Source organism: Ranitomeya imitator, chromosome 1 (genome assembly GCF_032444005.1).
Source record: "Ranitomeya imitator isolate aRanImi1 chromosome 1, aRanImi1.pri, whole genome shotgun sequence".
NCBI classification, from domain to species: Eukaryota; Metazoa; Chordata; class Amphibia; order Anura; family Dendrobatidae; genus Ranitomeya; species Ranitomeya imitator.
Genome location: NC_091282.1, coordinates 403,703,571 through 403,731,217, shown reverse-complemented (window position 1 = coordinate 403,731,217; position 27,647 = coordinate 403,703,571). Strand labels below are relative to the sequence as shown.

General features: G+C 44.4%; 1 protein-coding gene across 1 annotated transcript in view; it reads right to left on the bottom strand.

The window, feature by feature from the left end:
- Nucleotides 1-27,647, bottom strand: part of GOLM1 (golgi membrane protein 1) — a 167,924-nt gene that overhangs the window by 69,371 nt on the left and 70,906 nt on the right. Inside the window, exon 4 of the mRNA XM_069762443.1 lies at nucleotides 15,601-15,655. Coding sequence (XP_069618544.1) covers nucleotides 15,601-15,655 — 55 coding nt within the window. The remainder of the gene's footprint in view (nucleotides 1-15,600; nucleotides 15,656-27,647) is intronic.

The window sequence follows — 27,647 nt, the reverse complement described above, 5'->3', positions numbered from 1 at the left end:
AAAATAGATAAATCTATAGATAGATAATATATATAGCTATAGATAGATAATAGGTAGATAGATCGATATAGCTATAGATAGATAATAAATAGATCTATGGATACGATAGATGGATAAGATAGATGGATACGATCGATAAATAGATAGATATAGGTATAGATAGATCTATCATATCCATCTATTGTATCCATCTATCGTATCCATAGATCTATCTATCGTATCCAGTGATCGCATTCGCATCCTGTCTATCTATAGATACATCTATTATATATCGATATATATCTATCGATATATAATAATAATAATAATAATTTTTATTTATATAGCGCCAACATATTCTGCAGCACTTTACAATTAAGTGAGGACATGTACAGACAATAAATTCAGTACAAGTTAAGACAATTTAAACAGTGACATTAGGGGTGATGTCCCTGCTCACAAGCTTACAATCTACAAGATTGTAATATATCTATTATTATCTATCTATCTATAGATATATCTATCTATAGATATAGATAATAGATAGATATATCGATAGATACGATAGATATATCTATCATCTATCTATCGATATATATCTATAGATAATACCAAGCCCGATGTTTAGTAATAAACATAATAAAATGTTACATAAAGAGTTAGGCCGGGATCACACAAGCGAGAAACTCAAGACGAGTCTTGTATCCCAATACCCGGCACTGCCGCCGACACTCAGGAGCGGAGCATGCGGCTGCATGTATTTCTTTGCAGCCGCATGCTCCGCTCCCGAGTGGTATTAAGTTGTGAGACTCGTCCGAGTTTCTCGCATGTGTGATCTGGCCTTAAATAAAGACACACATGAAATCTGCGTTAGGTCAGGGTCAGACTTGCAAGAAACTCACATGAGTCTCACACTTCAATACCCGGCACTTGGGACCAGAGTGTGCGGCTGCATGTATTTCTATGCAGCTGAACGCTCCGGTCAGAGTGTCAACGGCAGTGTCGGATATTGAGCTGCGAGACTCGTGCGAGTTTCTCGCAAGTGTGACCCCGGCCTTAAATACAATATCTGTTTAATTAAAAAAAAAATTGATAAAAAAAAATGTCATGGGCTCCCGTGCAATTTTCTGCGTCAGAGTGAAAGCCAGCAACTAGGTGCCGATATTTATAGCCTGGGAAGGGGTTAATACCCATGGATCTCCCCAGGCTATGAATATCAGCCCGGAACTGTATATTTAGCCTTTACTGGCTATTAAAATAGGGGGACCACTCCAAAAAAAATGACGTGGGGTCCCCCTATAATTTATAGCCAGAAAGGCTATAGCCGGCTACAAATACCAGCTCCCAGCCGCCTCAGAAATGGCACATCTGTAAGATGCGCCATTTCCGGCACCTAGCCTCTCTTCCCATTGCCCTGTAGCGGTGGCATGTGGGGTAATAAGGGGTTAATGTCACCTTTGTAAGGTGACATTATTCCAGCTTGGTAATGGAGAGGCGTCAATAAGACTCCTACGATTACTAATCCTATAGTTGGTAAAGGGTTAATAAAACACAGACATGCAGAATAAAGTATTTTAATGAAATAAACCACCACACAGTTTTGCCATCTTTATTACATTGGTAATCCAAGCAAAGCCATCAATCTTCTGAAAAAAATAAAAATAAATAAACCAACAGTATACTCCCTGGTCCGACGCAGTCCTGAATAACGAGTGTCCCATGAATAGTCCAGCTCTGCTACATCTGGATGCCTGACATCCAGACATAGCAGAGCTTGTAGATGATCGCTGGAGATAACTTTCCGGCGATCACCTACACTCTAGCTCTCACAATCAGCTGACAGTGAGAACAAGCCTAGGGTGACCAGAAATAAACCCGGTCACGTGCACGGCAGTTCTCACGGTAAGCTAAGTTATCGTGAGAACTGCAGTGGATGCGGCGGACTTCCGGCAATGTGACAGGTAAGACCTTATTTAAATTAGTAGACATGCGTAGTAAGCTGCGTTTATGCAGTTATTATGCATGTGACTAATCATTACAAGCGGTTTTACCGCATCTAATGTAAATTTACGGTGCGGCGACGGAGCGTTGCTGCATTGTAAACAGGCATGCTGCGTTCTGGAAAGACGCGCTGCATGTCCGTTTCCGCGGGTCTGCTGCCTGCGTCTTTTATCGCATAGTGGAGATGGGATTTCATTAAATCCTCTCCACTACGCTGTAACATCTGGACGCTGCATGTTTGATGCTGCGGTTGTATGCAGAGTTTCCCGACTGTGGAAACATACCCTAAAGAAACTAAAGTTTCCGCTCCTCTGCTAAGAGGACAGAAAATGCTAAAATAATGACTAAGAATATAGAGATTAACAACACAAGTATTTTCCTAAACACCACTGCGATGAATCTGACATCTTCTTAGCACCAAAATGCATTCTAATAAGTGGTAAGTGCCACAAAAACGAAGTGAGAGAAGAATACAATTAAAACCAGTGTATTTATTTATGAAAATTATTAAAAGATTTTTTTAAACAATGATATAAACAAAAAATGTGGGAACGGAAACCTCCAAATACCAGGGGATACCTATGAAGCACAAATACCAAACAGTATAAAAAGCTAGAGTGATACAGACCTTAGTGTCACTAGTATATTTGCAGCTCAAAGAACTATATCTGATGGTATACAGTGTTGTGAATTCTGTGGCTGAGTTCACTTCTGTGGTCACAAGTGGTATTGCAGTCTCTGGGCTTCCTCCCTCAGGTGTTTTGGTGAGCTCGTTGGCTGCCTTGCTATTTAGCTCCACCTGAGTCTGTCTTCCTTGCTCCTTGTCAATGTTCCAGTGTTGGATCTGAGCTACTGCATCTTTCCTTGGGCCTGCTGCTCTGCTAGATAAGTGCTTCTAGTTTGTTTTCTGTTTTTTCTGTCCAGCTTGCTATTAACTTTTGCTGGAAGCTCTGAGAAGCAAAGGGGTGCACCGCCGTGCTGTTAGTTCGGCACGGTGGGTCTTTTTGCCCCTTTGCGTGGTTTTCGTTTTAGGGTTTTTTGTAGACTGCATAGTTCTCTTTGCTATCCTCGCTCTGTCTAGAATATCGGGCCTCACTTTGCTGAATCTATTTCATTCCTACGTTTGTCTTTTCATCTTGCTAACAGTCATTATATGTGGGGGGCTGCCTATTCCTTTGGGGTATTTCTCTGAGGTAAGTCAGGCTTGTATTTCTATCTTCAGGCTAGTCAGCTCCTCAGGCAGTGCCGAGTTGCATAGGTAGTGATAGGCGCAATCCACTGCTGCTTATAGTTGTGTGAGGATTGATCAGGTACTGCAGTCTACAGAGATTCCACGTCTCAGAGCTCGTCCTATTGTTTTTGGTTATTGCCAGATCTCTGTATGTGCGCTGATTACTGCACGCTGTGTTGCCTGATTGCCGGCCATAACAGTACAAGGAGCCAACCAATGATTCCCAATAGAGGGAAAAAAGAAATCCTGACATCATTTTTTTTTCTTAGCTCTGTCTTCAGTCTTTTTTTTCCCCTAGACATTAGAGTGCTTCAGGACACAGCTGTGGACATGGATATTCAGGCTCTGTGCTCCTCAATGGATAATCTCGTTGTAAATGTACAAAAGATTCAAGATACTATTGATCAGAAATCGATGCTAGAACCAAGAATTCCGATTCCTGATTTGTTTTTTGGTGACAGAACTAAGTTCCTGAACTTCAGAAATAATTGTAAGCTATTTTTGGCCTTGAAACCTCATTCTTCTGGTAATCCTATTCAACAGGTTTTGATTATTATTTCTTTTTTGCGCGGCGACCCACAGGACTGGGCGTTTTCTCTTGCACCAGGAGATTCTGCATTGAGTAATGTTGATGCATTTTTCCAGGCGCTGGGATTGCTTTACGATGAGCCTAATTCAGTGGATCAGGCTGAGAAAAATCTGCTGGCTTTATGCCAGGGTCAGGATGATATAGAAGTATATTGTCAGAAATTTAGGAAGTGGTCAGTACTCACTCTGTGGAATGAATCTGCACTAGCGGCTTTGTTCAGAAAGGGTCTCTCTGAAGCTCTTAAGGATGTAATGGTGGGATTTCCTATGCCTGCTGGTTTGAATGAGTCTATGTCCTTGGCCATTCAGATCGGTCGTCGCTTGCGCGAGCGTAAATCTGTGCACCATCTGGCGGTATTGTCTGAGAGTAAACCTGAGCCTATGCAGTGCGACAGGACTATGACTAAAGTAGAACGGCAAGAACACAGACGTCTGAACAGACTGTGTTTCTATTGTGGTGATTCTACTCATGCTATTTCTAATTGTCCTAAACGCACTAAGCGGTTCGATAGCTCTGCCGTTATTGGTACTGTACAGTCCAAATTCCTTTTGTCCATTACCTTAATGTGCTCTTTGTCATCGTATTCTGTCATGGCGTTTGTGGATTCAGGCGCTGCCCTGAATCTGATGGATTTGGATTATGCTAAACGTTGTGGATTTTTCTTGGAGCCTTTGCGGTGTCCTATTCCGTTGAGAGGAATTGATGCTACACCTTTGGCCAAGAATAAGCCTCAGTACTGGGCCCAGCTGACCATGTGCATGGCTCCTGCACATCAGGAAGTTATTCGCTTTCTGGTACTGCATAATTTGCATGATGTGGTCGTGTTGGGGTTGCCATGGCTACAAACCCATAATCCAGTATTGGATTGGAACTCTATGTCGGTAACCAGCTGGGGTTGTCAGGGAGTACATGGTGATGTTCCATTTTTGTCTATTTCGTCATCCATTCCTTCTGACATCCCAGAGTTCTTGTCGGACTTTCAGGATGTATTTGAAGAGTCCAAGTCTGATGCCCTACCGCCGCACAGGAATTGTGATTGTGCTATCGATTTGATTCCTGGTAGTAAATTCCCTAAGGGTCGTTTATTTAATTTGTCCGTACCTGAACACACCGCTATGCGCAGTTATGTGAAGGAGTCCCTGGAGAAGGGACATATTCGCCCATCGTCGTCACCATTGGGAGCAGGGTTCTTTTTTGTAGCCAAGAAGGATGGTTCGCTAAGACCGTGTATTGATTACCGCCTTCTTAATAAGATCACTGTTAAGTTTCAGTATCCCTTGCCATTGATTTCTGACTTGTTTGCTCGGATTAAGGGGGCTAGTTGGTTTACTAAGATTGATCTTCGTGGTGCGTATAATCTGGTGAGAATCAGGCAGGGAGATGAATGGAAAACGGCATTTAATACGCCCGAGGGTCATTTTGAGTATCTGGTGATGCCGTTCGGACTTGCCAATGCTCCATCTGTTTTTCAGTCTTTTATGCATGACATTTTCCGTGAGTATCTGGATAAATTCTTGATTGTTTACTTGGATGACATTTTGATCTTCTCAGATGATTGGGAGTCTCATGTGAAGCAAGTCAGAATGGTTTTCCAGGTACTGCGTGCTAATTCCTTGTTCGTGAAGGGATCAAAGTGTCTCTTCGGTGTGCAGAAAGTTTCATTTTTGGGGTTCATCTTTTCCCCTTCTACTATCGAGATGGATCCGGTTAAGGTTCAGGCCATCCAGGATTGGACTCAGTCGACATCTCTAAAAAGTCTGCAGAAATTCCTGGGCTTTGCTAATTTTTATCGTCGCTTCATCTGTAATTTTTCTAGCATTGCCAGACCATTGACCGATTTGACCAAGAAGGGTGCTGATTTGGTTAATTGGTCTTCTGCTGCCGTGGAAGCTTTTCAGGAGTTGAAGCGTCGTTTTTGCTGTGCCCCTGTGTTGTGTCAACCTGATGTTTCTCTTCCGTTCCAGGTCGAGGTTGATGCTTCTGAGATTGGTGCAGGGGCGGTTTTGTCACAGAGAGGTTCTGGTTGCTCAGTGTTCAAACCATGTGCTTTCTTTTCCAGGAAATTTTCTGCTGCTGAGCGTAATTATGATGTGGGCAACCGAGAGTTGCTGGCCATGAAGTGGGCATTCGAGGAGTGGCGTCATTGGCTTGAGGGTGCTAAGCATCGCGTGGTGGTATTGACTGATCATGAGAACCTTACTTATCTTGAGTCTGCCAAGCGCTTGAATCCTAGACAGGCCCGTTGGTCGTTATTTTTTGCTCGTTTTGATTTTGTGATTTCATACCTTCCGGGCTCTAAAAATGTGAAGGCGGATGCTCTGTCTAGGAGTTTTGTGCCCGACTCTCCGGGGTTATCTGAGCCGGCAAGTATCCTCAAGGAAGGAGTCATTGTGTCTGCCATCTCCCCTGATTTGCGGAGAGTGTTGCAGAAATTTCAGGCTAATAAACCTGATCGTTGTCCGGCCGAGAAACTGTTCGTCCCTGATAGGTGGACTAGTAAAGTTATCTCTGAACTTCATTGTTCGGTGCTGGCCGGTCATCCAGGAATCTTTGGTACCAGGGAGTTGGTTGCTAGATCCTTCTGGTGGCCATCTCTGTCACGGGATGTGCGTGCTTTTGTGCAGTCCTGTGGAATTTGTGCTAGGGCTAAGCCCTGCTGTTCATGTGCCAGTGGGTTGCTTTTGCCCTTGCCGGTCCCGAAGAGGCCTTGGACACATATTTCGATGGATTTCATTTCTGACCTTCCCGTTTCTCAAAAAATGTCGGTCATTTGGGTGGTCTGTGATCGCTTTTCTAAAATGGTCCATCTGGTGCCCTTGGTTAAATTGCCTTCCTCCTCTGATTTGGTGCCTTTGTTCTTCCAGCATGTGGTTCGTTTACATGGCATTCCTGAGAATATTGTTTCTGACAGAGGTTCCCAGTTTGTCTCGAGGTTCTGGCGAGCCTTTTGTGGTAGGATGGGCATTGACCTATCTTTCTCCTCGGCCTTCCATCCTCAGACTAATGGCCAGACCGAACGAACCAATCAGACCTTGGAAACATATCTGAGATGTTTTGTTTCCGCTGACCAGGATGATTGGGTGTCATTTTTGCCGTTGGCTGAGTTCGCCCTTAATAATCGGGCCAGCTCGGCTACCTTGGTCTCTCCATTTTTCTGCAATTCTGGGTTCCATCCTCGTTTCTCTTCAGGACAGGTTGAGTCTTCGGACTGTCCTGGTGTGGATTCTGTGGTGGACAGGTTGCAGCAGATCTGGACTCAGGTAGTGGACAATTTGACCTTGTCCCAGGAGAAGGCTCAGCTTTTCGCTAATCGCAGACGCCGTGTGGGACCCCGACTTCGTGTTGGGGATCTGGTTTGGTTATCTTCTCGTCATATTCCTATGAAGGTTTCCTCTCCTAAATTTAAACCTCGTTTTATTGGTCCGTATAGGATTTCTGAGATTCTCAATCCGGTGTCTTTTCGTCTGACCCTCCCAGACTCCTTTTCCATACATAATGTATTCCATAGGTCGTTGTTGAGGAGATACGTGGCACCTATGGTTCCATCTGTGGAGCCTCCTGCCCCTGTTTTGGTGGAGGGGGAATTGGAGTATATTGTGGAGAAGATTTTGGATTCTCGTGTCTCTAGACGGAAACTCCAGTATCTGGTCAAATGGAAGGGTTATGCTCAGGAAGATAATTCCTGGGTTTTTGCCTCTGATGTCCATGCCCCAGATCTTGTTCGTGCCTTTCATGTGGCTCATCCTGGTCGGCCTGGGGGTTCTGGTGAGGGTTCGGTGACCCCTCCTCAAGGGGGGGGTACTGTTGTGAATTCTGTGGCTGAGTTCACTTCTGTGGTCACAAGTGGTATTGCAGTCTCTGGGCTTCCTCCCTCAGGTGTTTTGGTGAGCTCGTTGGCTGCCTTGCTATTTAGCTCCACCTGAGTCTGTCTTCCTTGCTCCTTGTCAATGTTCCAGTGTTGGATCTGAGCTACTGCATCTTTCCTTGGGCCTGCTGTTCTGCTAGATAAGTGCTTCTAGTTTGTTTTCTGTTTTTTCTGTCCAGCTTGCTATTAACTTTTGCTGGAAGCTCTGAGAAGCAAAGGAGTGCACCGCCGTGCTGTTAGTTCGGCACGGTGGGTCTTTTTGCCCCTTTGCGTGGTTTTCGTTTTAGGGTTTTTTGTAGACTGCATAGTTCTCTTTGCTATCCTCGCTCTGTCTAGAATATCGGGCCTCACTTTGCTGAATCTATTTCATTCCTACGTTTGTCTTTTCATCTTGCTAACAGTCATTATATGTGGGGGGCTGCCTATTCCTTTGGGGTATTTCTCTGAGGTAAGTCAGGCTTGTATTTCTATCTTCAGGCTAGTCAGCTCCTCAGGCAGTGCCGAGTTGCATAGGTAGTGATAGGCGCAATCCACTGCTGCTTATAGTTGTGTGAGGATTGATCAGGTACTGCAGTCTACAGAGATTCCACGTCTCAGAGCTCGTCCTATTGTTTTTGGTTATTGCCAGATCTCTGTATGTGCGCTGATTACTGCACGCTGTGTTGCCTGATTGCCGGCCATAACAATACAGCGCACAGAACTTTTTATATGTATAGTATGGTGTGTACAGGTGCTGTGTTTGCCACTTATAGCAATGCAGAAGCAAAAAAAGCCCAGAAAAGCAGCGTTACCCGCTAATATAACTGGGAAGTGAGGAGACACTATATTGGCTAACTGCTGCCCAGTGGGAGAATACACAGCATAAATAGAAGTAAGTTACCTGCGGATGCAGATGGTGAGTACTGCAGGGTCTGGTATCCCCTGGTATTTGGAGGTTTCCATTCCCCCATTTTTTTGTCTATATCATTGTTTAAAAAAATCTTTTAATAATTTTCATAAATACACTGGTTTTAATTGTATTCTTCTCTCACTTCGTTTCTTTTGTGGCACTTACCATATTAGAATGTGCTTTGATATAATATTGGAGTGACTTTAGCCGTAGCTAAAATAGGACTATAGGAATAGTCTTCTTAGCACCTAAGATAAATAAGGCTGTTTCTCATGTTACGTATAAACAGTTTGTCTATACAGAAAAAAGTACCCTAATCTGAAACAGTCCAAGGCTTCTCTGTACATTATAGCAAAGCTCTCTAGGAAAAAGATATTCTGGATGCTGCTACAATTAGGCAAAAAACCCAAACCTATCATGCTGATATCCTTGGGGCATTATCCTCATACATCTTCCAGAATGGAACACCAGTTATATACCTCCTGATGACCCAATATTATGATGGAGAGACGCGTCGAGGTCACGGTGATATGGTAGCAGTGTTGGGTTCCTTGCATCCTATTCACTTACTTCTTCTCTGGCTTTTGTGTATATTGATTTACCCTCTCCCATCCCTCCCCATTTACGGAGTTTCCACATTGGTCATTAGAACTATAGCATTTTATTTGGCATTTATTATGTGCGATTTACTTACTATTCCTATATGGATATAAATTGTGTCCCCTCCTGTTGGGGGAGCTTTTATTAAGAATGGTTGATATGGTAGGATCTAACTTTTTTTAGGCTCTAGCCTTTTCAGGGTCTCCTAGGGTGAGACGACATGGAGCGGGGCACCATATTTTGTTTTGATCTAGGGTGTAAACCTCTGCTGTTTTGTAGGGGATTTATCTTGGCTCCTCCCCCCCTTACCTTCTGCTTTTGTCACCATACACCATATCGATGGAGATTTGATTGTGGCTGTTGTGCAGGATAAATTGCCCTCTTACCCCTTCCTTTGAGCATGTGTTTTGGGGTGCGGTCATTTGTTTAATCTTTTAATTAATATCAATAAAGTACATATTTTTTAATGAGGGGATTATTTTTCTATGAGAGCTAAAAACCCCCAAACCTCCAACACAAGGGTCATTACAATATGTAAACCATCAGGGGGTGTAGACACCAACATACCACAGCTTCTCTCATTTTCTTGTAATATGGCCCAAATCAGAAATTATTTAACTGGTTGAATAATCTAGTCTAAAGCCAGGCTTTACATAGTTTCAATTTTGGCAGTATGTGGTACATCACAGATTAGCAACATACAGCTGCCATAAGGTTGTGACTGGGTGTAAGATGGAAAGTGGTCCATATGAGACCTAAAGCTGGTCCATACACAACATAGCTGCAAGGCTCAGTCCATCGCAGGTCATGGGTCTTGCAACAGGATAATGACCCAAAACACACAGCTAAAAACACCCAAAAATGGTTATGAGGAAAACATTGGCATATTCTGAAGTGGCCTTCTACGAGCCCTGTCCTAAATCCTATTGAGCATCTTTGGAAAGAGCTGAAACATGCCACCTGGAAAAGGCAACCTTCAAACATGAGACAACTGGAGCAGCTGGAGGTATGAAATTTGTCACAGTGTATACGTCAAAGTTATTCAGGGCAGATAAAATTCCCTAGAGATGTGCTTATGGCATATGTGCAGTTTCTGAAACGTAGTCATGATCCTTGTCATGAACAGGAGGAAGCTCTCGATTAGGGACTTCATAATCTGTAAAGCCACATGTGTGGTATGTGTGTTAGCAAAATACATTTCTCCAAGGTAGGCTACTTTCACACTTGTGTCATGCACTGCACGTCGCTATGCGACGTTGAGGCGCACCGACGCAAGCAGTGAAAGCGCCGCACAACAGGGGCAGCGGTTGCATTTTTCCAGCGCATCCACTGCCCCATTGTGAGGTGCGGGGAGGCGGGGGTGGAGTTCCGGCCGCGCATGCGCGGTCGGAAATGGCAGACACCGCGCAGCAAAAAACGTTACATGTAACTTTTTTTGCTGCCAGCGGTCCGCCACAACACGGCGCAACCGTCGCACGACGGTTGCGACGTGTGTCAATGCGTCACTAAGGGTTAGTCTATGGGGAAAAAACGCATCTTGCAGACAACTTTGCAGGATGCATTTTTTTCCCCTAAACGACGCATTGCAACGTATTGAAAACGACGCTAGTGTGAAAGTAGCCGTAAGGAAGCTGAATGGCCCTGTTGGGTACCCAGACTCCCGAAGGACCCAGTGACTGCCTGTCATGTTCATCTTATCCTTCTTATTTCAGTCAGATATAGTTGATGTGTTCTCTTTCTGCAGATGAACAACAGACCACTCACTATATCAGGGGAAAGGAACTTTTAACTGCCAAGGGCCATTCGGATATGTATAACCTCATTTGCGGGCCATACAAAATTGTCAATGTAAAAATTAATTACCGGTATTTTGCTATATTTGATTAACTCACCCCCAATATGATGGCTAGAGGTTTGGTGAGACAAAGTACGCCTGCGCCGGAGCCGCAGCGTGAAGACAAGAAGAGGTCTTCATCCTATGAAGATAGGAGGCCCCAGACTGGACCGCGACACCCATCGGACCGGACCGCAGCGGGACCGCCCCTGGGTGAGTATAATCTAACCTCTTTTTCTCATCTATCAGGATACATCGGGTCTTATCTACAGCATTACAGAATGCTGTAGATAAGCCCCTGATGCCGGTGGGCTTAGCTGATCTTTGATTTTGGGGGTGACAGGTTCCCTTTAAATCATGTGCAGCGCCCCAGAGTCCTGGTCGTTGCAGTAATGTCGTTCTTCCACCAGGGGGAGCGATGTTACGTCTGATGGCACCAAAGGAGTTCACCCTGCCAGGTATCACAGCCACACACACACACACTTCACACGCCGGCCACCAGGGGGAGCAAAAGGTTCTATCTATTAGGCCACTCCTCACATTTGGGTAAAACTGGGGGTTGGTTAGGAAGTGAGTCAGAAGCTGACTGGAGGGAGAAGGAGATAGTCAGTCGGAGTTGGAGCCAGGAGGAGGAGAGGGAGAGAAGCAGACTGGGCTCGGCCCAGGGAATTCCTGTCAGGCAGACAGAGGAACAAGAAAGAACATCAGCGGCTCAATAGGAAGGACACGGAGCTGCGCCTGCAACCCATGCGGCAGCCTCCTAAGAACGGACAGGAAAGGAAGTGTGCCGTACTGAGTGAGCACAGAAGTCATAGCAACAGGAGTGAAACAACAGTGGGAGACCAGCTAGAAGCAGGCTGCCTCCATCTGAGCGCAGATCCGGTGGCCGGAACACCAAGGGAGTAATAGACTCTACGCTTTACTTCAGAGACCGGCAGGGCAGTCGATTCCAAGTTGGATGTCCGACCTAAACACCTAAGCAGACAAGGTGGCAACGTGGAGGAGGGGCGTCTCTAGGGTCCCTATAAAATAGCCTCAGGCCACCACCGTCATACGGGTTATGTCCTATCCATCTGGGGGACAGAGAGAGAGAGAAGTAACAAGAGTGAGGACCTTATGGTAGCTAATGCAAGTAGGGACCTACTACGTTACTGTGCGCAAGGGGAAGGCTACTGATTTCCACCTGGATAAGGGGACTCTGGAATTGCCATCAGACCGGCCAGACTCTGCCTACCCTGTCATCCGGCACCCTGGACTGTGGATGCTGAAGCCTTCAGTAAAGGTAAAGAGACTGCACCCAGTGTGTCCTTGTTATTCACCATGCCTTGCACCATCCACCATCACCATCCACCATCACCATCTACACTTCTGTGAAGCCCTGGGGATATACTTCACCCGTGGAAAGGTAAACCATCTAGCTGTCATTCCATCACCCCAGTGGACCTCTAAGCAGCGTCAGTCACCCTGACCGAATACCACAGGTGGCGTCACGTACACTACCGTTATCTACGGACTTTGCCTTTTATTGGACGCTCCTCATAGGGCCACGGTCCGGGTTGGGCCACCGTGACATCCCCGCTGAGGGAACTGAAGGACCCGGTACCGAGTATCCCATTGCCCTTACGTGGGGGCGATCCACATGTCTACTACCATACTTACTTGCTAATAACGAAGATGTCTAGTGCACTAGTCTCCAGAATTATATTAACCCTTTATTGACCACCAATACGACGTAAAACTGACTTGCAATATAAGAGACTAGTATCCCCCCAACATGTGACAACTAGCAGCTCTCAGCTGTACACTATAGCTGACAACTTGCTGCATCAGCCATGATCAGTGTTGGGGCGGACATTAGCAATTTAACCCCTTAAATACTGCTGTCAATAGTGACTACATCATCTAGATGGTTAACAGAGTGTGGGGGATCCCTCTTTAACCCCATTGGCACTCAGATCTTGATTGTGTTGTCCTGGTGTTTGCCATGGCAATTCATGGCCAAATAATGGCCTTAAGGTACCGTCACATTTAGCGACGCTGCAGCGATCTAGACAACGATCCCGATCGCTGCAGCGTCGCTGTGTGGTCGCTGGAGAGCTGTCACACAGACAGCTCTCCAGCGACCAACTATGCGAAGTCCCCTGGTAACCAGGGTAAACATCGGGTTACTAAGCGCAGGGCCGCGCTTAGTAACCCGATGTTTACCCTGGTTACCAGTGCTAATGTAAAAAAAAAAAAAAAAAACACTACATACTTACATTCCGGTGTCTGTCCCCCGTCGCTGTGCTTTCCTGCACTGACTGTGAGCGCCGGCTGGCTGTAAAGCACAGCGGTGACGTCACCACTGTAATCTGCTTTACGGCTGGCCGGCGCTGACAGTGCAGGGAAGCAGAACGTCGAGGGACGCGACCGACACCGGAATTTAAGTATGAAGTGTTTTTTTTTTTTTTTTTTACATTTACACTGGTAAACAGGGTAAACATCGGGTTACTAAGCGCGGCCCTGCGCTTAGTAACCCGATGTTTACCCTGGTTACCAGTGAAGACATCGCTGAATCGGCGTCACACACGCCGGTTCAGCGAGGTCTGTGGGAGATTCAGCGACGAAATAAAGTTCTGGACTTTCTGCTCCGACCAACAATGTCACAGCAGGATCCAGATCGCTGCTGCGTGTCAAACACAACGATATCGCTATCCAGGATGCTGCAACGTCACGGATCGCTAGCGATATCGTTGTGAAGTTGGTCAGTGTGAAGGTACCTTTAGAGTCTGACAGCTACAGTGGCCTGTTCAGAAGTTAGAAACAATTAGGTGGTAAAAATACATATTTTTTTTCATTCCCATCATGTCACTATGCATTAATTCCTGAAAAGAACCTGATGGGTTAATAAACTACCTGAAAGCAATTTTGAATACGTTGAGGGGTACAGTTTTTAAAATGGTATAACTTTTGGGGGTTCCAAAATATAGAGGACCCACAAAGTCATTTCAAAACTGAATAGGTCCCTAAAAAATAAATTTTGTAGATCTCTTTGAAAAAAAATTAAAAATTACAGCTACATTTTTAAACCTAAAATGCTAACAAAATAAAACAACATTTTACAAATGGTGCTGATGTAAAGCAGACATGAGGGGATTATTATTTATGTTTTTGTGTGGTATGACTATCTGGATTAAAGGAATAATCGAAGTTTGAAATTTGCCAAATTTCTCATTTTTATAAATAAACGCTAAACATATAAACCTAAATTTACCACTATCATAAGGAATAATGTGTCACGAAAAAACAGTCTCCAAATCAATGGGATATGTTGAAGCATTCCAGAGTTATTACTACATAAAGTGACACTTCCGGTTTCAAAAATATGGCCTGGTCATTAAGCGGTTAAAGATCTCAACCCTACAGTACTTTCTGTATCAGATACTAGTAGCATGCCAGTAGCGTAGTCTGCATGATATTGGGGCTGGTCATTCAGTGTACAATTAAGCGGAGAGCATAGCATCTCTACTTCTTGTTTATCTGCCATGAACGAAGTCATATTGAAGTTTACACTGATGAAAAGGGGATGACATAACATTTCAATAATCATTGTATGACATATTTGGAATATACTATAATTCAGACTATTAATATGCATTTTCCTGTTCCTATCTGCAATATGCTTTTATTACACTTTCAGAAAATGACATGGCTACATTACATACCGGTGTCTATTTGTACATCTGTGTAAAACAGGCAGTTTGTCTCTCACCCCATCTGTTTTTGCACATCCATTTTTAAAGTTCATGGGGGGTGTTTTTTTTGTTTTTTTTTACTAGGGAAGTGTACTTTCCCTGTATGATAATAAGCAGGCAGCAACATACAGAGAGACAATAACGCCCCCACAATAGCTTAGAACAGACATTCGCCTGTGTGAGACATGTAATGACAACTTGCTCTCGCTGCAGTGACTACAAGTGTAGCGCTGAGCCTACTAACACCTTTTATCTTTTTACATTTCTTTCTCAGTGTAGACTCTACATTGCAGAGAGAAGGGCAGCACAGCAGAGCTGATCTTGGCCTCATTCATGCCTCACAGTGCTGTCAGCTCAGCTGTACTCCTCCCCCTTCACTGCCCCACAGTGATTGCCATGAGATGAAAGCTAAAAAGTGTTAGTAATGTACAACTTACTGAACCCTGCAGCCACTATTAGATGATGTGGAAAGCTTAACATGCTAAAACTTCAGGAAGGTCCTTTTGAAATTCATGAATGTGGTGGCTGCACACATTAAGAAGAACACCACCTTCAGAGCTTTTTCTTATTTATCTATAGCTTAAATCGTTTCACCATTAAATGGTTGAAGTGTACTGCTGCCAAGTAACAGCCTATTTTTACCTTGTCTCTTTAAAAGGATATTCCTTTCAGCACTTATTGCATATCCATCAGATATAATCGAAATGTCTGATAATCGTGGGTCTCACACCTATACTGAGGACCGTTCCAGGTGTAGGAACTTTCCGTCTTTTTTTTTTTTTTCACCTTTAGAAGAGTCAATGGCAATGTAGCAGTACGTATCATACAAGACAACATAGAAACGAAGACCGCTACAAAAAGTATAAAAATCTACTTACCTTGAAGGGTCTGTAGAAAGTAGTCTTTAGCAGTTACATTGCTCTGTAAACTCTCCTGTAAAAAAAATTACAGAAAATGACCTTTATTTCGAGAATAAATAGATAAATTGCACAAATAATACTGTAAGCCCTGCCAAAAGTCTTTCTGTAACAACATGTGAAGGTATGTGCACACGTCAGTTATTTCTTGGAGAAATTTCCTGACAAAAACCGGACATTTCTGCCAGAAATCCGCATGCGTTTTTTTATGCGTTTTTGACAAGTTTTTTGCGCTTTTTTTTTTGAGTTTTTTCCAAATGCATAGAATAGCGGGAAAAACGCAAAAAAATCTGCAAAATTAATGAACAAGCTGCTTTTTTTACCGCAATGCGTTTTTTTGGCGGACAAAAACACATCATGTGCACAAAAATTGCAGAATGCATTCTAAATAATAGGATGCATATGTCTGCGGTTTGTAATGCGTTTTTATCGCGAAAAAAACGCGAAAAAACCTGAACGTGTGCACATACCCTTATGCTCCTAAGTAGGGTTGAGCGAAACGGATCGGTCATTTTCATAAATCGGCGACTTTTAGGCAAAGTCGGGTTTCATGAAACCCGAACCGATCCTACAGTGGGATCGGCCATGCGGTACACGATCAGAGCGCCAAAGTCGCGTTTCATATGACGCTGTCACCACCGTTTTTCATCCAATGAAGGAGGACGCACAGTGTGGGCAGCGTGATGACATAGGTCTCGGTCCCCACCATCTTTGAGAAGAGCATGGCAGTGATTGGCTTGCTGTCTGTGGCGTCACAGGGGGTATAAAGGGGCGTGCACGCCGACCGCCATCTTACTTCTGCCGATCTGAGCATAGGGAGAGGTGTTGCTGCAGTTAGTCAGAAGCAGGGACAGAGTTAGGGAGGAAATATAAACCCCCAAACCGCTTGTGCTGGAGGGATTTTCACTATCCCACACCACCTTTTTGTGCAGGGACAGTGGAGGTCGTATTTTAGTGCAGCAGCTGCATAGCTGTGTGCATGGTGCTGTGCAAACCAACTGCTTTTTTTAAAACAAAATTCCTGTTGCTCCTTTCTGCACAGTTACCTATCTTGTTTATTTGTCCACATTTTTGTGTTAAGCAGTCCTTTTTTATTGCTGCCATACTTGTCCTGAGCTCATTGTAGGGAGCTTGTTATTTTTTTATTTTTATTTTTTTAAATAATAATTCCAGCCACTTTCTGGCACGTTCATAGTGTTGTGTTATACCACTGGGCCAGAGTTGTGGTTCTGTGTCTCCCGCCCCAAAAAAAAGGGAGATTAAAATTCGCACACAGTGTATATTCTGCTGTACTGCTAGTGTGTCGTATATATCAGGCAGCCACTTTCTGCCACGTTCATAGTTTACTGTTATACCACTGGGTCAGAGTTGTGGTTCTGTGTCTCCCCCCCCAAAAATGAGGAAGTCTGGTGGAAGAGGCCGTGGGCGGGGGTTGTCAGCTGGTACTGATGGTGGTGCTGCATCTGGTGGTAGTGGCAAAAGCACAGTAGCACCTAAGGCTGGAGGTGTTGATACTGCGTCATCGTCTGGCTACACAAGGCCTCGAAGGCTCCCTTACCTGGGAGTAGGAAAACAGCTTTTAAAGCCGGAGCAGCAGGAAAAAGTTTTGGCTTTCCTTGCTGACTCAGCCTCTAGCTCTTTGGCCTCCTCTTCCCAAAGTTCAAAATGTCACAGCAGCCAGTCGTCAGTGGATGCTCCCGGTCAGGAACAAGACGTTTCCTTGTGTCCTCCTCCCAAACCAAAAGTGAAGGTTGCGTCAGGCGACACAACAGGTTACTCCATGGAGCTCTTTACACATACAGTGCCTGGGTTAGAAAGGGAAATTGTACCCTGCCCATTACAAGAAGAATCGGACATGGAGTGCACAGCCACAGCTAGATTATGATGCTGTTCCATCGAGTCAGATTACTACATTGCCCTCGCAGTTTGCCGAGCCAGAATCTGACCCTGATGAGACTATGGTGCCCTGTCCCGAACGCTATAGCACCTTACACGGAGACACTGAGGAAGGTGCACATGACATTGAGGAGGTGATAGATGACCCAGTTGTTGACCCAGATTGGCAGCCATTAGGGGAAGAGGGTGGCGCTGCCACTAGCTCAGAAGCGGGAGGGTTATCTACAGCAGCACCAATCTACATCGCAACAGCTGTCATCTGGCAGGCGCGTATCAGGCAAAAAACGTTTGACAAAACCAGTTTTAGGACAGCGTGGCCATCCTGTGAAAGTTGCACAGCGTGCAATGCCTGAAAAGGAATTCCATAGTAGGAAGAGTGCAGTGTGGCATTTTTTTGACCAAGATCCCAATGATCAGTCAAAAGTGATCTGTAAAAAATGCTCAAAGACCTTTAGCAGAGGGAAGATTCTTAATTTAAATACAACGTGCATGCGTAGACATTTAAACAGCATGCACTTGCAAGCCTGGACTAACTATCTAACGTCCCGTACCGTTAGTGCACCAGGTCTGAATTAAGGTAGTCAGCACTGAAACATTACTTCCCTCACTGTAAATCCACCGGTTAGGACACCAGCAGCAAATATGGAGGGATCGTCGCTAGGCCAAAGCAGTCAGGGAGTCAGAAGGTTATTGGTAGGAAGCACTGTATGTAGGCCAACATCACCAACTCACTCTCAATCTGCCATGTCCACAACCACCACTAGTTCCACCATAGGCAGCTCTCCAGTCCAGCTCACCCTAGAAGAGACTCTTGTTAGGAAACGAAAGTACTCATCCTGTCATCCGTGTACAAAGGGTTTGAACGCCCACATTGCCAGACTTATTTCGTTAAAGATGATGCCCTACCGGTTGGTTGAAAGCGAAGCTTTCAAAGCCCTGGTGGCCTACGCAGTACCACGCTATGACCTACCCAGTCGCCACTTCTTTGCGAGAAAAGCCATCCCAGCCCTCCACCAGCATGTCAAAGACCGCATTGTCCATGCACTGAGGCAGTCTGTCAGTGGGAAGGTGCACCTCACAACAGATGCATGGACCAGTAGGCATGGCCAGGGACGTTACGTGTCCATCACGGCACACTTGGTTAATGTCGTGGATGCAGGGTCCACAGGGGACAGCAATAGTGGGACAGTTCTGCCTAGCCCACGATCTAGGAAACAGTTGGCTGTAGACGTTCGCCACCCCACCTCCTCCTCCATAAGCGAAAGCTCATCCACAGAGCGCTGTCGCACGACCACTCCATCCACAGCTGCCAGTGTTGCACACGAGGTGTCCCATTACGGAACAGCTAGTGGGAAGCGTCAGCAGGCCGTGTTTGAAATGAAGTGTTTGGGCAACAACAGACACACCGTGGAAGTTCTGGCCGAGTTCTTGCAGCAAGAAACTCAGTCATGGCTGGGCAGTGTACATCTTGAGGCAGGCAAGGTAGTCAGTGATAATGGAAGGAATTTTATGGCTGCCATAGCCCTTTCACAACTCAAACACATACCTTGCCTGGCTCACACTTTGAACCTGGTGGTGCAGTGCTTTCTTAAAAATTATCCAGAGTTACCAGCCCTGCTCCTGAAGGTGCGAAGACTTTGCTCGCACATCCGCCGGTCGCCCGTACACTCCAGCCTTATGCTGAACCATCAGCGATCGCTCAATCTTCCACAGCACCGCCTAATTAGCGACGTTGCAACAAGGTGGAACTCCACATTGCACATGGTTCAGAGGCTGTGTGAACAGAGGCGTGCTGTCATGTATTTGTGGGAGGATACGCATACACGGGCAGGCAGTTGGATGGCAGACATGGAGTTGTCTGGTGTGCAGTGGTCCAAGCTACAAGACCTCTGTCAAGTCCTTCAGTGTTTTGAGGAATGCACACGGCTGGCAAGTGCAGACGACGCCATCATAAGCATGAGCCTTATGCGTCTGCTGATGCAAAGTTTGACGCACATCGAGGAGCTGGCGTCTGCAGCCGAGGAGGAGGGAATCCTTGATGACAGTCAGCCATTGTCTTGTCAGGGAACTGTCCAGGACGAGGTGGCGGTCGAAGAGGATGAGGAGGAGGATGATGGGGATGACTATGTATGGGAGGAGGATGCTTCTCAGGGGCCACTTGAAACTGGTGGTGTTGCAAGGTCAGGTATAGGTTTCTTGTGGGACACTTGTGATGTGGATTTCCAAGAAAGTGCTCCTCAACCCAGCAGGACCAGTGAATTGACACCAGGAACATTGGCCCACATGGCTGAGTATGCCTTGCGTATTCTAAAAAGGGACCCTCGCATTGTCAAAATGATGACCGATGACGATTACTGGTTGGCCTCCTCCTGGATCCATGCTATAAAGGGAAATTGCAAAACATCATGCCACATGAGAACCTTGAGCAAATATTGGCTACCAAACAAGCAACTCTTGTAGACCATTTGGTTCAGACATTCCCAGCACAGAGGTTGTGATGGTCCTCACACTTGCCGTAGGGGGCAACATGGCAGAGGTGCTAGAGGTGCAGAAATCCGAAGTGGCGTTGGACAGAGCGGTTTTCTGACAAGGTTGTGGAGTGATTTTTCAATGACCGCTGACACAACAGGGACTGCTGCATCTATTCAAAGTGACAGGAGACAGCATTTGTCCAGTATGGTTACAAACTATTTTTCATCCCTTATCGATGTTCTCCCTCACAGGTCATTCCCCTTTGATTACTAGGCATCTAAACTAGACACCTGGCCTGAATTGGCAGAATATGCATTACAGGAGCTCGCTTGCCCTGCTGCCAGTGTGCTTTCAGAAAGAGTCTTCAGTGCTGCTGGTTCAATACTAACCGAAAAAAGGACACGTCTGGCTACCCGAAATGTAGATGATCTAACCTTCATTAAAATGAACCAATCATGGATTGCCAATTCTTTTGCCCCACCTTCCCCTGCTGACACGTAGCTTGGGTGATAAATGACTCGCTTTTGCCCTCCTCTTACTGACTTTGCCAATTCCTCCATTTGCAGCTGCTGAATGTCCACCGTAGGCCATTTTTATACCTCCCTAAATGGGCTGACTCCCCCCACAGGACCGTGGTCACCACTTGGCGCAAGCACCCGTGCAAGTGCCGTTTGCCTGGACAGGTGGGTGCGCCCACTCTACCTCTACTAAACAAAGCGGAGTTTCAATTTTCGGCCTCTATCAACAATATGAAACTGCATTTGGCCTGGTTCTTGGTTTGGGCCTAGTGACGTCTGCTGCTGCCTCTTGTTTTCCTCAAAGAAACAAAGCTGAGTTTCAATCTACAGGCTTTCGGCCTGTATTTAGAATTTGAAACTGTATTTGCCCTACTAGTTTGGTTGGGCCCTACTAACAGTGTCTGCTGCTGCTTGTTGTTGTCCTCCACTGAACAAAGCAATGCTGCCTGTTTACTCCTGTTACCAATTTTTTTCTGCTTTTAGCCTCCTTTTTTATTTTGGGCCTATATCTGTGTTTCCTCCTCATCCTGCCTATTACCCAGCCACTGCTTGATGGGTCTGCTGGTACATTGACCACATTCCCCTTGCACTCTACACAGCCAGAATCTGACCCTGCTGAAAGTCAGGTCCCCCTTCCCGCATACTATACCACCTTATACGGGGACAAAGTAGAAGGTGCATATGAAAGTGCAGGTTCCTTCATCAGGTGGGGGGGGGGGCATACTCGTTGGCGACGTCACTGTCACAGGGCCCGTCATAGTACGCAAAAGTGTCACTGCCGGTGGGAGGCGCCCCCGCCGTCAAACAACGCCGTACTTTGAGGGGCCCTGTGTCAGTGCCAATGCGAACGAGTGGGCCCCCCTGCTTGCTCTGGATCACAGCACTTGTAAAGTTGAAATACTTACCTCTCCCTGCTCCACCGCCGTGACGTATTCCACATTTCCTGGGCCCAAGAAAAAATTGAGCCAGCCCCCCCCCACAACTTTAACCAAATGACCCCCAATTTTCAATACCTGACTATTATTATAAGGTTAATTAAGATTGACAAGCTTAAGTAACAAGAATTGATGTTTTTCACATTAAAATGGGCTCTGTAGGTGTTTTTCTGTCCTCCACTCACTGCCTACTTTTATTCCCCATTGACTTGCATTGGGTTTCGTGTTTCAGTCGGCCCCCCGACTTTTCGCAATTATCGGCCGATTTCACCCGACCCGACTTTTGACAAAGTCGGGTTTCGCGAAACCCGACTCGATCCTGAAAAAGTAAAAGTTGCTCAACCCTACTCCTAAGAAGTGGTGAAGTACTCTGTCACTCTGTTGTGGCTAGTGTTGCCCCCATCAAACGCCTCACCATGACGGCAAAGTGATTATGGGCAAAAACTAAGATGGAATATTTATCATCTGCCTGATGGGCATAGAAATAAGACTGAGGAAGGGTACATGGTGGTGCTGAAGAGTCAGATGTGCGTTTATCGGAAGTGATCCAGGTCTACCACTTCCAGATGTATGTGGAAAGTCATGATACTTGTGCTCACTCTAAGAGGTCCATCCTGTATCCACTGCTAGGACTGTAAATTTAGCTATACAGAAAAGTTCTTATTTAGAAAAAAGGGCAATCTCTACTGCAAGTGAGGGCATTTCATTATACATGCCCAGAAACACAAAAATGATGTTCAGCAGGGGAAAGAATATAACCAGGGGGCCAACTAGCCCTAAAAGTACAAAACCAGCAAGTGGCCTTGGTTGATGGCACTTCCATCAAATAAGGCTTCCTTTTGTTTATAGGTTTAATTTATGCCAAATACATTAAAAAAAATATGAAAATCTTTATTGAGATGTATACACACATAGTAGAAAACAAAAGTTATTTTTTTGGATAGATACAAATACAAAAGTTACTGCATTCATGGAGTGTACACTAAATTCATCAAAAGGTTGGATGACTCCAAAGGTTTTCATGATTAGCTCGTTAATCTTAAGGAATAATTTGCAAGGTTGTATTAGACCAACGTGAATAAATTAGTCACACGTCTGGACCCCGAGAGCGTCATAGGCTATGTTGTGAGGTGAAATTTTAACCCCGCGCGTTCCAATTCACCAAATTGCACCTATCTACATAATGGGGAAAAAGTGAAAGGAAAAGTGTTGGAGGCGAATTGACAGCTGCCAGATGTGAACAAGGGGGACTTAAAGAGTGAGAGCGATGGCGCCAAAGAGTATATACCGTACAGTTGCTAAGGTGGGCCCCGACATGGGATACTCACCACACACGGGGATATGAACACATACACAAAATGCGCCACACACTACCATGTGCTTGAACACATATACCACCCTCAGCACACATTTCACCACACATACACCAACCTCGCCATATAAAAGTCGAAACACAAAAGTCGCCGCTCAAAACTCGCCACATGCAAAAATAGGCTCACGCAAAACTCGCCACACGCAACTTTTGTGCGTGTGACAATTTTTCTGCGTGTGCAAGTTTGCGTGTGGCTTGTTTTCCAAGAGGTGAGTTTTGCACGTGAGGCGAGTTTTGCGTGAGCCTATTTTTGCATGTGGCGAGTTTTGCGCGTGGCGAGTTTTGAGCGGCGACTTTTGTGCATGTGACAATTTTTCTGCAACACATGCAAAAGTTGCCTCACACAAAACTTGCACATACTCAAAACGTACCACAAATGTACCATATAGGAAATACGGCAGCTGTCAGTCACTTGACCTGTCTATTATGTGTATGTGTGAGCTAATGTATACTGCCAGGGTGGAGGGCTTTCTGTTGGCTGGGGATTTATCAGGCTGCCAATTTAGCTTACAAATACTGAGGTAAAAATACTGACCAAATAACGTGTGAACGAGGTCTAATACAGGAGATGACACATACATATATACTATATACAGGGGAGAGGACACACACAGGTACATACTATATACAAGGGAGATGACACACAGGTATTTACTATATACAGGAGCAGATGACACATGTATATACTATATACAGGAGGAGATGACAGGTATATACTATATACAGGAGGAGATGACAGGTATATACTATATACAGGAGGAGATGACAGGTATATACTATATACAGGAGGAGATGACAGGTATATACTATATACAGGAGGAGATGACAGGTATATACTATATACAGGAGGAGATGACAGGTATATACAGGAGGAGATGACAGATATATACAGGAGGAGATGACATACAAGGTACATACTACAGTATATACAGGGAAGATGACACAAGTATATACTATATACAGGAGCAGATGACATACGTATATACTATATACAGGAGGAGATGACATACGGATACATACTATATACAGGGGAGATGACAGGTATATACACTATATACAGGAGGAGATGACAGGTATATACTATATACAGGAGGAGATGACACAGGTATATACTATATACAGGAGGAGATGACACATATACTATATACAGGAGGAGAGGACATACAGGTACATACTACAGTATATACAGGGGCGATGACAGGTATATACAGGAGCAGATGACACGTATATACTATATACAGGAGGAGATGACACAGGTATACACTATATAAAAGAGGAGATGACACATACAGCAGGTACATACTATATACAGGGGAGATGACATACAGGCATATACTATATACAGGAGATAACATACAGGTCTATACTATATATAGGAGGAGATGACAGGTATATACTATATACAGAAGAGATGACACAGGTATATACTATACACAGGAGATGACACAGGTATATACAATATACAGGAGATGACATACAGCAGGTATATACTATTTACAGGGGAGATAACATACAGGTATACATACAAGGGAGATGACAAAGGTATATACTATATACAGGAGATGACATGCAGGTGTATACTATATATAAGGGAGATGACATGTATATACTGAGGGGAAAATGAGAGGTGTGTGGTGAAAATGAGGGGTGTGAGGTGAAAATGAAAAGGTGTGAGTGCAAAATGAGAGGAGTGAGGGAAAATAGTGGAGTGATCGGAAAATGACAGATGTGAGGTCGAAATGACAAGTGTTAGGGGGGAATGAGAGGAGTGAGGGGGGAAAGGAGAGGTGTGAGGGAGAAAATGAGAGGCGTAATGGGAAAATAAGAGAAGTGAGGTGCTATAACTAACCACAGATATTTACTATGCCCAGGCAACGCCAGGCTCTTCAGCTAGTAGAGATATAAAGAGCCAATGTCCCTCCTATATTTGAATGCAAAGAGTAGACCAAACATGGACATGTGCACAAACCTCATCATCAACTACAAGAAACGTCTGGCTGCTGTGCTTGCCAACAAGGGTTTTAACACAAAGTAGTTAGTCTTGTTTGCCAGAGGGATCAAATACTTATTTCTCACTGCAAAATGCAAATAAAATTATATAATTTATACAATGTGATTTTCTGGATTTTATTTTTGATATTCTATCTCTCAATGTTAAAATTAACCTACCCTTATAGACTGTTCATGTCTTTGTCAGTGGGAAACCTTACAAAATCAGCAAGAGATCAAATACTTATTTCCTTCACTATGTGTGTGTATATAGCTCAAAGATTTTCATATATTTTTTATATCTCTAAAAGTATTTTCCATAATGTTTAGATAGATTTAAACTTGTTTTTATATAGTACATGATAAATTCTATTTTAGTATACAGTTGTGGCCAAAAGTATTGACACCCCTGCAATTCTGTCAGATAATACTCAGTTTCTTCCTGAAAATGATTGCAGTCACAAATTCTTTGGTATTACTTGCTTCATTTAATTTGTCTTAAATGAAAAAACATAAAAGAGAATGAAGCAAAAAGCAAAACATTGATCATTTCACACAAAACTCCAAAAATGGGCCAGACAAAAGTATTGGCATTCTCAGCCTTTGGGTATGTGCACACGTTGCGGTTTTTACTGCAGATCCGCAGCGTTTTTGACGCTGCGGATCTGCAGCAGTTTTCCATACGGTGTACAGTACCATGTAAACCGATGGAAAATAAAAACCGCTGTGCACATGCTGCGGAAAAAAACGCGCGGAAACCCAGCGGTTTATTTTCCGCAGCATGTCAATTCTTTGTGCGAATTCCGCAGCGGTTTTACACCTGCTCCATAATAGAAAAACGCAGGTGTAAAACCGCAGTAGAATCCGCAGGAAAAAATGCTGCGTTTTTGCCCTGCGGATTTATCAAAATCAGTGCGGAAAAATCCGCACACCAGTCCGCAGCGTGTGCACATAGCCTAATACTTGGTTGCACAACCTTTAGCCAAAATAACTGAGACCAACCACTTCCGGTAACCATCAATGAGTTTCTTACAATTCTCTGCTGGAATTTTAGACCATTCTTCTTTGGCAAACTGCTCCAGGTCCCTGATATTTGAAGGGTGCCTTCTCCAAACTGCCATTTTTAGATCTCTCCACAGGTGTTCTATGGGATTCAGGTCTGGACTCACTGCTGGCCACCTTAGAAGTCTCCAGTGCTTTCTCTCAAACCATTTTCTAGTGCTTTTTGAAGTGTGTTTTGGGTCATTGTCCTGCTGGAAGACCCATGACCTCTGAGGGAGACCCAGCTTTTTCACACTGGGCCCTACATTATGCTGCAAAATTTGTTGGTAGTCTTCAGACTTCATAGGGCCATGCACACGGTCAAGCAGTCCAGTGCCAGAGGCAGCAAAGCAACCCTTCAAAACATCAGGGAACCTCCGCCATGTTTGACTGTAGGGACCGTGTTCTTTTCTTTGAATGCCTCTTTTTTCTCCTGTAAACTCTATGTTGATGCCTTTGCCCAAAAAGCTCTACTTTTGTCTCATCTGACATCAGAGAACATTCTTCCAAAATGTTTTAGGCTTTTTCAGGTAAGTTTTGGCAAACTCCAGCCTGGCTTTATGTCTCAATTTTTCTTTTCCGTCCACATCTAGGGAGGTTAGCCACAGTGCCATGGGCTTTAAACTTCTTGATGACACTACGCACGGTAGACACAGGAGCATTCAGGTCTTTGGAGATGGACTTGTAGCCTTGAGATTGCTCATGCTTCCTCACAATTTGTAGTGGATGCTTTCCTGAAACGGAAAGTACTTGCAAGCAGCATAATACAAAGAATAGCAGGTTTACCCAGAATCCTTTGCAGTAGGCGGAGCTATGCAAATCATCTCTTTCCACCCCAGTCTAATCCACAGCGCTTGGAACCGCCAAGCGTGCAATGCTGCGGATTAGTTTTTAAATTTAAATTCCGCCTACTGCAAAGGATTCTGGGTAAACCTGCTATTCTTTGTATTATGCTGCTTGCAAGTACTTTCCGTTTCAGGAAAGCATCCACTATGTATTTCCTTTAATTAGAGGGCTTTTCGGTCTCTTTCGTCCCGCTACATTTAGCCCAACTTGGGTCTCTCCCTAAGGTGGCTAGCATATATGTATCCTCACAATTTGGTTTCTCAAGTCCTCAGACAGTTTTTTGGTCTTCTTTCTTTTCTCCATGCTCAATGTGGTATACACAAGGACACAGGACAGAGGTAAAGTCAACTTTAATCCATGTCAACTGGCTGCAAGTGTGATTTAGTTATTGGCAACACCTGTTAGGTGCCACAGGTAAGTTACACGTGCTGTTAATGACACAAATTAGAGAAGCATCACATGATTTTTCGAACAGTGCCAATACTTTTGTCCACCCCCTTTTTTATGTTTGGTGTGGAATTCTATCCAATTTGGCTTTAGGACAATTCTTTTTGTGTTTTTTCATTTGAGACAAATTAAATGAAGATAATAATACCAAATAATTTGTGTTTGCAATCAAAATGAGTATTATCTTGACAGAATTGCAGGGGTGTCAATACTTTTGGCCACAACTGTAAGATATTTGAAAAAAAAATAAGAAATACAAACTTATTTTTTTAGCTCTGCTTTTTTTTTCGTATCTCAGGTTTGCAAAGATTGGACAGTTCGCATTACGATCGTCATATAGGAAAATAGATGACATCAATTGTGCCAGAACAGTCACATATATGCTCTGCCAATATATTTAAAAGGAATCTGCCAGCAGGTTTTTGTTATGTAATTTGAGCACACCATGATTTAGGAGCAGAGACCCTGATTACAGAGATGTATCACTTATTG